At 43.9% G+C, this 13,284-nt stretch overlaps 1 protein-coding gene across 1 annotated transcript in view; it reads left to right on the top strand.

The window, feature by feature from the left end:
- Window positions 1-10,847, top strand: part of CDO1 (cysteine dioxygenase type 1) — a 67,347-nt gene extending 56,500 nt beyond the window's left edge. The window contains exons 4-5 of the mRNA XM_030193506.1: window positions 2,795-2,964; window positions 9,976-10,847. Coding sequence (XP_030049366.1) covers window positions 2,795-2,964; window positions 9,976-10,005 — 200 coding nt within the window. The 3' untranslated portion in view covers window positions 10,006-10,847. The remainder of the gene's footprint in view (window positions 1-2,794; window positions 2,965-9,975) is intronic.
- The last annotated feature ends 2,437 nt before the right edge of the window (window positions 10,848-13,284 follow it).

The raw sequence follows: 13,284 nt of genomic DNA, 5'->3' as shown, positions 1-13,284 counted from the left end.
GTCCTTCTCTTTCTTCTGAGCTCCTTCTGTCCTTCTCTTTCTTCTGAGCTCCTTCTGACGTAAACTGCTTCTGCTCCTACTTAAATACAGTTCTATCCAGCCTAGCCTAGCCCAGCCCCCTTACTCTCCAATTGGTTAAGGAATAGATTGGTCACTTTGCCTCAACCAATCATTACTTTTGAAATATCAGTTACATAGGTTTGGTATTCCTCAAACTGACCTCTAACCTGGGGCCCCTCAAGCCAGACAATATGGCACTAGAACTCTTATATTCTCATCATGATTGATTTCTCATCTATAGCTTAAATTGCTTACTGGACTCTGGCATTCATTAAAGGGGTCAAAGGCTAATCTTACTTAATAGCATACGGCTATGGTCTGTTATTTCTTTCAGGAGGCCAGTCCTACACTTAGCTATAATTAATCAAGGAGAAGAGAGCTGACTAGCCCTGACCTCGTTCACCTATCAGCTTATACATTGAACCAGCCAGAACTATGGCTAAGTCAAACCACATGTTGGCCTCTTCACTGCAGTCCTTGCTTAGAAAATACAGCAGAGAGTAACATTAGATTTAAAAAGGTATTCTACATTTAACTACACAGAATCAGTATTTCTTATAAGACATATTCTAAATATCAAAAACTTGTAAATACTAATCTATTGCCTCTCTCTCTCTAAATAGTATTTTCTATCTAAGCATTTTTCTATTTAATCCTAAACAAACTGCCTGCTTACAAAACTATTCAGTATGCCTAATAATATACAGCTGTTGAGCTAGCTTTCATCATTCACCAGGGTGAAAGAAATTCCTGTCTCTGACCTTTCTAACCCAGCCCGGCAAACGTAAATAACCTAAACCAGATGACATTCCTTCACTTTAGTTGCCAGGTAAAAAGCTAGAATTCTAACTTCAAGCTTTTAATATCATTTCTCAGAGTTAACACTTTCTTTGCCCACTGCCTCAATATAAAGGTATGTAGGCACCTAAATTCCTTTATAGAATACTAGTATAACTGGCTATATACACTTGTATGTGCAAGCCACTTCAGAAATCTCCAGGTCCCTATTCCCATCCCCTTGTGGCCCAGTACCCCCCCCCCCCCTCCACCCCCCCCCTCGGGTTCAGCATCTCCCTCATCTTCGATCCACGGTCTGGCATATCTTCGTCTCTCTCTCATCCCCTTCCCCCACATTGGTGTACCTTAAAATTTATCTTTTCCTGTAGAGGGTACTGACAAAGGCAGTGCTTTACAGATGCAGCCTGGGCCAGCCCTAGACTCTGCTCTGTTGTGTCCGGCCCATGGACAACAGGAAGTTACATCAGAGAGGAACAGGATGCAGCAGAGTCCAGGACCAACCATAGGCTGAGTATGTAAAATGCCACTGCTTCCAACACCTTCTATGAGGGAAGACACTTTTTAAGGTACACCAGAAAGAAGGGGTTGAGAAAGAAGAGGAGAATGGGAAGCATGGAGTGAGATACAGCTGATGCTGCTGGGGTGGGGGCAGGGTGTTGAGTGTCGATATGCCAGAGCAACAGTTGGTTCAGGGCTAGTACTGGCCTCAGCTTGAATATTAATTATTGATGTCTCACCCACTATTGTCTGCCTTTAAAAAGGATTCTCAATGATGTCCTTAGTTTGCTCTATGCTCACTAATTAAACAGAAATCAAAATCCTCAAGAAATATATAGCCATGAAAAGGCTATCATATAAGAAAAAAATGTTTTAAAACACAAAACATGATTCTGATTGCAACACCGAAAAAAACTATTTAATTCAATAAAGTAATATTAATAGACCTTCATCTGCAGGCATGTAGATAGGGAATATTTACTTAGGGTCACCTCATCTGTCAAATACAAAAAAATATAAAAATAAATTTTTTTAAATAAATCAAATAATGTATATATTAATAGAATAATAAATTACTGTCCATTCATATTAAAAATGTATTACATAGCATATGATAAGCTGATTAAAGGGTAAATAATATATATAAAAAATGGAAAGTTATACATAAAAAGTAAAAAGTCACATAAATGTCATCAATACTTCCATTTCTATTTTGCTCACACCTTTTTCAGTAGTAGCTCAAGGTGAGTTACATTCAGGGACACTGGATATTTCTCTGTCCCAGGAGGGCTCACAATCTTGGTTTGTACCTGAGGCAATGGAGGGTTAAGTGGCTTGCCCAAGATCACAAGGAGCAGCAGTGGGATTTGAACTGACCACCTCTGGATTGCAAGACTGGTGCTCTAACCCCTAGGCCACTCCCCCCACTCCAATAGTCAATATTATGTTCCAAAGAGTGTGCAGAACTACTGCACTGTGGCTACATGCATAAAATGTGTCAAAAAACAATGAGTTGTGTTACAAAACGAGAAGCTATATATATGTATAAATAATGATAATAATACATACAAAGTGAAGTGTGCAAACGGATACACAATAATAGCAGAACCAATGTGAGTTACATAAGTGTATCATAAGTAACATCAAAAGTGCTTCAGAATCAAAGAGAAAATCTGCCTGTCTTACCAATCAGAGTAATATTGCTCAAGTGAATCACAAATATTTTATCTTCAGATAAGAAAGCTAAAACAATGTGAACAGATATGTTATTGAGGGCGAGGAATTAAAACAGTAACTAAACAAAAAAATGAAAAATGAATTAATGCTTAAATGTAAACATCGTAATGTAAATAAATTGAATGAACATGCCGGGGCTAAAAATGTTACTAAATTGCTGATGAATCTTTCCCTTGTGTTTTGGCTCTTCTCTTTTCTTCAGACTCCATTGGTTTGCACCGCGTGGAAAACAGTAGTCACACAGAGTCTGCAGTGAGCCTTCATTTGTACATTCCACCCTTTGATGCCTGTAACGCCTTTGATCAAAGAACGGGACACGAAAGTAAAGTGAAAATGACATTCTGGAGCAAGTTTGGAAACAGGACTTCATTTGTAAGTACAGAGAACTATTGTGCTTTTAGACATTTGTTTTAAATTGTATTTTTCATTTTCCTAATGTATCCAGATATAAAAATTGTAATACCTGGGCTCACAACCTGACCTGGAATCAGTGGCGTCGCCATGGGGGACCCTTGGCCCCCCATTATGGGCTTGAGCCCCTCCAGAACTGCAGCATCCCTTTACCTTTGCTGGCAGGGATGCTGAAGCCCTGCCATCCAAATAAATACAGTGCTGATGTTCACCTCCTCCTTGTGCTGCTTCCTTAACACAGAAATCAGTGGTCTCCTTTAGCTGCATACATTGGGACTTCTCACACATGCTCAGCCTGTGAAAGAAGTCCCATTGTCGGTGGCTGAAGACAGATCAGGAAGTAGCACAAGGAGGAGGGGAGCAGCTCAGGCACCTGTATTTATTTGGCTGGCTTGGCCTCCGCATCCTCACCAATAAATATGTTTAGTGTGCATGAATGGAAAGGAGAAAGGAGGAGGAAGGAATGCGTTGTGTCGTCTCTCCCCCCCCCCCCCCCCCCCCCCCCCCCCCCCCCCCCCGCAGTTCACCCTTGGGTGCCTGCAAAATTGGAGGGTTGGCTACGCCCCTGCCTAGGAGCAATATGCAGATCAAAATTTCTCATGGTGGTAGATGGAAACTCCAAAAAAAAAAAAAAAGCTTGATCTTTTAAGTTCAAAGTTCAAGCTTTTTTTTTGGAACTTAACAACAAAGGTCCATCAAGGTCAGTATCTTGTTCCCATCAATGAGTAATACAAATCATAAGTACCTGGCAAGATCCCAAAATGTATCAAGATTTCATGCTACTTAACCCCAGGGATAAGCAGTGGCTTTCCCCTGGTCTACTTTAGTAACAGATTATGGACTTTTTCTCCAGGAATTTGTCCAAACCTTTTGTAAGTCCAGCTATGCTAAATGCTTTTACCATAGTTTCTGGCAACAAATTCTAGAACTTAAGTATGCATTGAGTGAAAATATATTTCCCCCTATTAGCTTTAAATGTACTACTTAGGAACTTCATGGTGTGTCCCCTAGACTTTGTAATGTTTAAAAAGCTAAATAAGCAATTTGCATTTACCTGCTCCACTCCACTCAGGATTCTATAGACTTCTATCATATCTCCCCTCAGCTTCAAACTGAAGAGCCTCAATTTCCCTAGCCTTTTCTCATATTTCATTCAATCCCCTTAGTCATTTTGGTTGCCTTTTTTTTTTTAACGTTTTCTAATTCCACCTTATCTTTTTTGAGACACAGTGACCAGACTTGCACAGAATTCTTCAGCATTATGCTATTCTTTATTCTCTATTCCTTTCCTGATAAATCTGATAAACCCTTGAGGCATCTTTTCCACCCTGCAGCTGAGGCAGGCCCCAGTACACCTCCAGGTCTAGCTTTGTATCAGGGGCATAGCCAGACTTCGCGGTGGGAGGGGGCCAGAGCCCAAGGTGAGGGGGCACATTTTAGTCAGCCACCCCACCGCCTTGCCCCCCTACCACCACCTCACCTCCCCCCCACTGCCTCGCTGCCCCCACCCTCCTCACCACTATCACCTCAGCAAATACCTTTGCTGGCAGGGGTCCCTAATCCCTGTCAACTGAAGCCTTCTTCAGCCCAGTCTCTGGCGCTGCCCTGTCCACTGCCCTTTCTTCCTCCTGACGTCCTGTGCACGCTCCTTTAAGTGAAACTGAGTATGCTCAGTTTCATTTAAAGGAATGTACAGAACGTCAGGAGGAAGAAAGAGCACAAGTCAGGGAATGCGGCGCGCCAGAGACCGGCGCTGAAGAAGGCTTCAGCTGGTGGGGGTTAGGGACCCCTGCCAGCAAAACCATGGGCCCAGATGAAATTTGGGGGGCCCAGGCCCCCGTGGCCCCACTTAGCTACGCCACTGCTTTATATGACTGAGCTCTTCAACACCTGGAATCAGGGTTCTGGGACTTGTAAAGTGTGGATTGCTGGTCTCAAAAGAGACAGTAGCTCCCTGAGCTCTGTGACTAACCCCTTTGCACCTGTGAGCGGGTCACTGGTCCAGGCTCTGGCCAGGGCTGACCCTGCTTAGCTTCCTTCACACACAGTCACAGTTGGGCTCTACACTCCTCGGTAATTCACCAGGACTCTGCCTCAAACACAGGGGAGTTCTCTGCCTCCTCTTCACCTTTCCAAAATGTTCACCAACACCAGGCTTCTTATAACTAAAGGTTTTATTAGTTGCCATCCTATAATATAATTCTCACCTCCAACGCTCTGTGCCTGGGACCGTGGATCCGTGGTCTGCGAGGCACCATCAGTGACGTCCCACCTCACGCCCCTCCCACACTCCGCCCCCCTCCGCGTAACCTAACCGCCCTCACGCCCCTCCCACCCAGTTCAACACTTGACTCCGCCCTCAAAAAAACGCTGCCGTCGGCTGTCGGAGAGGACGAAGAGGGAGGACGGCAAGACGTCGACCGAACGAATGCGGCGACTGGCGAATTGGAATACAGGGGGGAGGGAAAGAGCAGTGGGTCTGACCATCTGAGATGACGAAGAGGGAGGGCGGCGAGATGGCGAGGTAAGCAAGGAAGCACATTGGTTGATCTCTGTTTCCACTCCCCTATGCAGCCATCATTCCTATACACTAAAAAACAATCAAAACTAGGAACAGCTGCTGCTTCACACTGTCGTTTTTACATTGAGGGAGGAAGGAGGGAGGGGAGGTAAGCAAGGAAGCACATTGGTTGATCTCTGTTTCCACTCCCCTATGCAGCTGTCATTCGTATACACTAAAAAACAAGCAAAACTAGGAGCTGCTGTTTCACACTGTCATTTTTAAATTGAGGGAGGGAGGGAGGGGGGGGGGACGGATGCAGGGAGGGGGGAGGGGAGGAGGGGGACCCTGCGACTGGGAAAAAGGGAGGGACCCTGCAACTGGGAGACAGACTGGGGGGCAGCCACCCTGGAACTGGGAGGGAGGAGAGACCCTGGCACATACTCATTCTCACACACACACTCGCACCCAGTCTCACTCTCTCTCTGTCACACACACACACACACTCGCACATTCACTCTCTCTCACACAGTCACTCTCACACACACTCTCTCAAACATACACACTCCGAGGAAAACCTTGCTAGCGCCCGTTTCCTTTAAAACAGAAACAGGCCTTTTTTACTAGTTTAACATAATCTTCATGGCTTACTCCTTCTTAAACATTTCTTCTTCAATTCAAACATTTAAAACAGTTCCTCAAACTTTCACAGTTCAAACAGCCAAACAAAAGCATTTACTTTTCTTTCTCAGAGAGTAGTGCAGCTGTCACCTTTTCAGCAGAGAGCTTCAAAAGTCCACAGAGTTCAGCCAGTACCTTCAAGGAGATTGTCTTCCTCTAGCTGCCAGGTCTCCAGCTCCTCTCCTCTCTTTCACCACACAGGCAGGTATAAGGTGGTTAATTAGCGTCTCCACCCCTTTAGGCTCTTCCCCCTAATTCCAGGCAAGACCCAGCCCACAACTACCTACACCTGTTTCCATCCCAGGACTCTCCTTGGTCCTAGCAACCTCCACCTGGCCATTCCCCTACTGGCTCCCTCTAGTGACTCATCCTGGGCATTTTCCCCCATTTCTATGGGAACAGCGCCACCTAGTGGCCTCCCCGGATAGGACAGCCCCTTATTCTTCACACACCCCAAAATTTACCAGATGACAGGCAGTATTCAGCAATAAGCCTTATCATATACTTAGTAACTGTATTGTACACTGAAGCACACAAAGGTATTTATAAGAATATAAGCAATCAGTTGGATTATTAAACAGATATTAACATAAAGCAATAAGATTAGTTTCAACAAAAGGAAATATAGGCTTTGCATTATTAGCAAAGTATTGTAGTGTTGTCCTAGACCAAATACTCAGGTGCAAGAGCTGACAACTAAAAGGACTGACCGAAAAAAATGAGTAAAACACTGCATAAAGTTCAGCTGGGGTCCAATGTGATATGGTGGAGATGTTAGTTTCCTAGGCAATTCCTTGAGAGCTCTAAAAAAAAAAAGAGAGAGAATCTGTGGCATGACCTGAAGACTGCCAATGCTTAGCCAACTTGAAAGAGCTTGACTTATTCTGTCAAAAAGAACAGGCAAAAACTAAATCATCCCATTGTGCAGAATCGATAGACACATCCTACATGATTTATAACTATTATTGCTGCAAAAGGGGCTTCTGGCAAGCACTGAGTCAAAGGCTGTGAAGATTTATGCAATCAAGACTTACTTGTTTTGTACTCTTAATTACTTTTTAATCTTTCCAATCCAAGAAAATATCGGAAAGAAATTACACACAAAAGGCAGAGAATGTCTGTGTCTAGATGCAAAATAGCCCTCCAAAAGGTTAATGGAACAGGACCAAATTTGATGCATCTGTGGGGGGCGCAGAGCAGAAACACTAAAACAAAAATGAGTCAGGCTGGACTGGGGGTCCCAGAGTAATAAAATCCCCTAAAAATGGCTCAATGGATTTATATGAGAGAAATAAATTCCAGTTTCTACACATAAAAGCACTTATACAGAGCAGTTAGGAGATTGCTCCTTTCAAACCATCATGTCCCTCTTGTCTGTTCTCCCAGGCGTAGGACCACACAGAGCCAGAATACGCAAACACACTCACACAGATACATGCAAAGCATCAAGAGCATGGCTCATGAAATTATTTCCAACCCCCCCCCCCCCCCCCCTGCATGCATCTGTGTGTGTCTGATATGGATGTGAGAAGGGAAGGGTGGTTTGAATGGAGGAGTTCCCAAATATTCCTTTGGTTTGGAAAAATAATAAAATGAAACCAAGTGTGGTACAGCAGCCTGTATTCAAAAAAGGAAGATAGAAACTGTATTTAGAAAGTATGAGATGACAAGCATATGCGCTGGCCTTAACACTTAATCCCTTTCTCCCCAGTTTTCAGCCAATGGCATTTTTGTACATGCTGACTGCCATAAATTGATTTTTGCTTTGATATTCAGGGTACTGGCACTGAATCTCCAGGCACCCAGTGTCTCCTGGAAGTTAACAGAGCAACATTTAAATTTATGGTGCAATCCCTTATTTAATCTAGATTAGATTATTGCAACGTAGTCTTTTCTGGTTTCACAAAAGCTTTATTCCTATGTTTACAGATGGTGCAGAATGCTGCAATTAGATTAATTTTGTCATTAGGCAAATTTGACCCATTAACCCCTTTTATGATAGAATTGCACTGACTGCCTGTTGAGACCAGGGTCCATTTTAAGATAGGGGTCATAGTCTTTAAGATTTTATATGGTGATGCCTCTCCTTATGTGAACAGCATGATTAATCTATTGTTAGGTCATAATTCTTGCCATTTGCGGGATCAAGCATTATTCAATTATCCTTCTATGAAGGAAGTAAGATCAGCCAAATTTTTGTTGTCCTCTTTTTCGTCCCAAGCTGCTTTGTTCTGGAATTCTTTACCACTGAAGCTTAGGAAAACTAGCCATTATCTAATCTTTAAAAAATTGCTTAAAACTTATTTGTTTAGGAAATATGTTTTACCTTAGGTAAAACATCTGGCTTTCAGATGTTTTTTTTTCTTTCTCTTTATAATTGTATTAGTTGTGTACTAATGGTTCACTAATTCCCCTCTTATTGTAACCCACAGTGAACTAATTTTTGGTATTTGTGGGATATAGGTCCTGTATAATGTAATATAATTCAGTGCAGTATATAGATAGCTAATTGGGCAAAATTAGGATGCCCAGTTATTTATCCAGTGGTAGATAGAAACATAGAAACATGACAGCAGATAAAGGTCACAGATGGCCCATCCAGTCTGCCCATCCTCTGTAACCCCTAACTCTTCCTAAGCGATCCCACTTGCTTATTCCATGCCTTTTTAAATTCTGAAACAGTCCTCAACTCCACAACCTCCACTGGGAGGCCATTCCAAGGCTCCACCACCCTTTCTGTGAAATAGTACTTTCTTAGATTACTCCTAAGCCTATTCCCTCTTAACTTCGTCATATGCCCCCTCATTCCAGAGCTCTCCTTCAGTTGGTGCCTGGATAATGTCCAGGTCTGCCCCAACTCTGCTCCCAGACCTCCCAGTACTGACCAGCAGTGCCGTAGCGAGGAAAGCTGACACCCGGGGCGGGTCGCCGCTGCGCCCCCCCCCCCCCCCGGAGGGCCGCTCCGCCCTGAGTGCACGTCGCTGGGAGCTGCGTCAGCTCCGCTGGTTCACCCCCCCCCAGTGGCGTGCACCCGGGGCGGACCGCCCCACCGCCCCACCGCCCCCCCTTCCTAAGCCACTGCTGACCAGATAGTGCTGCAGGGGTCTGCTCGGAGCTTCAGTGGCGCTATCCAGTTAAGTGTCACTGAAAATCCAGGTACGGTGCAATCTGCATGATTTAAACAGGCAGGAGCCTCTCCTCCCTTGTTAAATCATTTTAAATATTGGGCCCTTATTTTTAAAGATAAAGCTGAAAAGAAATGCATAGAATTGAAGGGAAGAAGTTTTTTTTAAAAGATCATGCACAATGTCCCCCTGATTCTATAAGAGTCACCCACAATTGTCCATGCAAATTTAGGTGTGCCCCTGATTTGTGTTCACAATTTAATAAAATAACAAGCCACTTAGTGCCAATAATTGCTTTTTAATAAGGCAATTATTGGCACTAATTAGATTTAATTGTGACTTGCATAAATTTATGTGCAGATCCATGCCTGGAGACACCCAATCCAGTGAGGTTTCAGGATATCCACAATGAATATTCATTAGAGATTTGCATGCAGGCTCTGTCATGAATATTCATGGTATCCTGAAAACCTCACTGGCTGGGGTACCTCCAGGACCAGGTTTGGGAACCACTGCTGTATTCTATAAACCGCGCCAAACATTAGGCACAGCTTATAGAATACCACTTAAGCGGTTTTTTTTCAGTGCCAGTTTTTTAGGCGCCATTCGTAGAATTGTAGATATGCTTTAACTGTAAGTATATACTTTTTATTTTTTTTTTAACAGGAAACAGCAATGTCACATGAGAATAACTGAAGATAAGGACAGCTCTGTTGCCTGAGATGCTAAGCATTTACCAGGGATTCCACTTAAGATGTAGATCTATTGAAGTGCATTTGAGATGCTATATAGCCTGTACACACCTGTAGTAGGCACCCTGCTAGCTGCATGTTTCTGTAGTGATTGGAATAACTAGTAATTGGGAACAGAGGGTCTTAACTTCATTCCTCAAGGGTCTGGTATTCAGAGTAATCAGCCTATGCAAATAAATTTGGTAGCCAGGCCACATGTATGTAAATTTATGATGACTATTCATGGCAGACATCCTGAAATCCAGGCCTGATTTTGGCCCTTGAGGATCAGAGTTGAAAAGGCCTGCACTAGAGCCGGGAAAATGGGTGATTCCATTTCAGACGCCACTTAATAGGTAGAACAAATCAATGTAGTTTTTAATGCCACATAGGTACTGTACTGGGAGAATACCAGGAATATTATTTAATAGTTTGCCTTCTTTTTTTCTTGTCATTTAATAGGTCTCTCTGAATGTTGGCTCTGACTGGAATATAATGATATGATCATAGAAAATTTTAAGTGTCAAATTGGCATTAACAAATTTGTCTCTTTTTGGAGAATGGTAATTTTTTATCACAAATTTTATCAAGCTATTGTAACAAAATAACCCCCCTGTTTCCTAAGCCGAGCTAGCAGCTGCCGGTGCGCTAATGCCAACACAGCCCGATGTCAGCATTGCCACACGGCAGCCACTAGCGGCTTAGTAAACGGGGGGGGGGGGGGATGTTTAGTTCTGTATTTTCAGAGAAACTGCCATGTACTAAATCCGGTGCATTGATGAAGAGAAATAAAATTCATTTTCTGTACATTGGGTATTGAATATTTTTATTTACAGTTTGGTAAATGTATGTATAGTTTCTTAAATTGGCATTGAAAGAATGCCAGACAAACCGAGCAGAAAAAACCCTTTTCAAGCCCTACAAGTAACTGATATTGATTTGTATTTATTTATTGTAAATTTTTATGATTATGTGCACTGCTCTATTCTCTGCTTAATTATAAGCAGAATATATAAATTAATAAACCATAAAACATGCTTTATGAAAAAAAGCAAACCTCACCACACACTTCCTGTTTTTTACTTTCCATGTGACAATACAGTGAAAATAAACCAGTAATCAAGTCTGTTTCCAAGTATTGCCTCTTCTTTTCCCAAGAGTTGGCAATATTTATTTTTGTGTACACACTAATCATATTGAAACCACTACACAATTAACTCTGCTTTTTAAATATGGCCTCAAGATTCTTAAAGAAACATGCATCATACTCTGCTTTTTATATATTTTTTTTTTCCTTTCTTCACAGTCTACCACCAACATACATGCATACATTTTATTGCATCTGAGACTTACAAGGACAGATTAACAACATGAGGCAAACTGTCCAAAGTAAAGAGAAAAAAATGAGTGAAGAAGGAGAAAGAGAGATGATGAAGGTTAAGACCCTTTTGGCAGTATTTGATTCTGTCCCTATCATCTCTGCCTTCTCCAGGAGGCAGGGACCCAGAGCTATCTTCCAAGGAGGTGGTTGCCCCCCACTCCTTTGGTGCAGCTACAGCAGGGTTCGAACCTGTCTTCTCTGTGCTGGGAGTTTTTGGGTTGGTGGCTTCCGCTTGGCACTCTTGGTGTGGCTCTCAGCTCTCTCTACACAAAGCAGTGATTTGCTGGAGCGATTCGCACACAACGGAGATCCCTTTTGGCAGAGACATCGGATAATATCCATATCTGATATTACATAACACCGATACTTTACAAATAATCGAATACACAAAATCAGCTACACACTATAAGACTCCTGAAGAAGGCGCATTTTGCCCAAAACCAGCTGGTCGAAACGAGTTTTTCACTGTTTTTCTTGGAATAAAAGTTTGATTTTCAACATACGTCTACCCCGGTTTCTTGGAGAAGGCTACCTTTCCTACTCCCTGCTTTATGCTTTTCCTTGCGTAGGATTTTAGCGTATCTCCACCTTCTTGGTGGTATTTTTCCTTTTTCCTCTCAGCTCTCTCTGCCTAAGGAGGTTTCGGCTCCTCTTGCCTATGGGGGTGTTTCCAGTCCGTTGCACCTATGTTATTTCGGCTGGGCCTGTTTTCCGCAGAGCTTGACAGTCGGCACTGCCATTAGGCAGCCCTTTTTTGGCTCCCATGTAGTGCCTAGTTTCCTATCACCTTTGGAGGTTCCCCTTTCATCTGTTATCCGGGTCTTGGTGGCCTGGCCCTTTTCTCTCTGAGGTTCAGGTGGGTCCTACTGTGCTCAGTCTTCTCTCTGCTTGAGCAGCCGCAGAGGGGCTACCCTGGACCCTTTGATGGAGATTTTCTGGAGTGGAGGAGTGGCCTAGTGGTTAGGGTGGTGGACTTTGGTCCTGGGGAACTGAGGAACTGAGTTCGATTCCCGGCACAGGCAGCTCCTTGTGACTCTGGGCAAGTCACTTAACCCTCTATTGCCTGCCGCGTTGAGCCTGCCATGAGTGGGAAAGTGCAGGGTACAAATAAAAAATTTAAAAAAAGAAGTGTCAGTCTATGTTGTGCCAGTTGTCTGTGTTCCTTCTCAGATAGGCCTGCTGGGGGATCCCAAGGCAGGCAGTATCGGCCCTCTGCCTTGGCTAGGGCAATAGGGGAGTTTTGGCAGTCTGACTGGTGCACCAGGCATCGACCCACCTCTGGCCATCCGCCATGGTCTACCTCATGTGTGAGGTTTGGCTCAGCCTCTGCTCATAGTGCCTGGTCCCAGCTCTGTCCGTTGGGCTTAGCCTAGTTCCAGATCTGGCCATTGAGCCTAGTTTGGCTTCAGCCTTCCAGTGTTGCCTCCTCCCAGCTCTGTTTAGTGAGTCAGGCCATCCTCTGGCTGGCTGGCTATCTGGACTAGCCATGCCCATCAGACTTAACTTTACACCAGCTTCTTCCATGGTGCCTTGCCTAGATGTGGTGCTCCCGTTACCCCCTTGTTTTCCTTTGGCTCTGGCTGTCACTTTTTGCCCCAGCCCCAGAGTTGGTCATACAAGCTCTGGCTGGCAGCCCCGGAGACTGAGCTTTGCTCCAGCTTTGGCTGTCTGGCAATGCCTACCACCATCTCTGGTCATCAGCTCTTGCCTAGCTCTGGCTCCAATTGTCGAGCCTGGCCTCGCTGTGGCTCTGGCCATCTAGCCTGGCCCAGTGATGGCTCCAGCCATTGAACCTCGCCTACTGCCGGTCCCGACCATTGGGTCTCACTGGGATTGGTTTCAGCCGTCAATCCTTGCCTACCT

The sequence above is a fragment of the Microcaecilia unicolor genome, chromosome 2 (assembly GCF_901765095.1).
Source record: "Microcaecilia unicolor chromosome 2, aMicUni1.1, whole genome shotgun sequence".
NCBI classification, from domain to species: domain Eukaryota; kingdom Metazoa; phylum Chordata; class Amphibia; order Gymnophiona; family Siphonopidae; genus Microcaecilia; species Microcaecilia unicolor.
The sequence above is the reverse complement of the archived record's forward strand: the minus strand, read 5'-3'. Positions and strand labels throughout refer to the sequence as shown.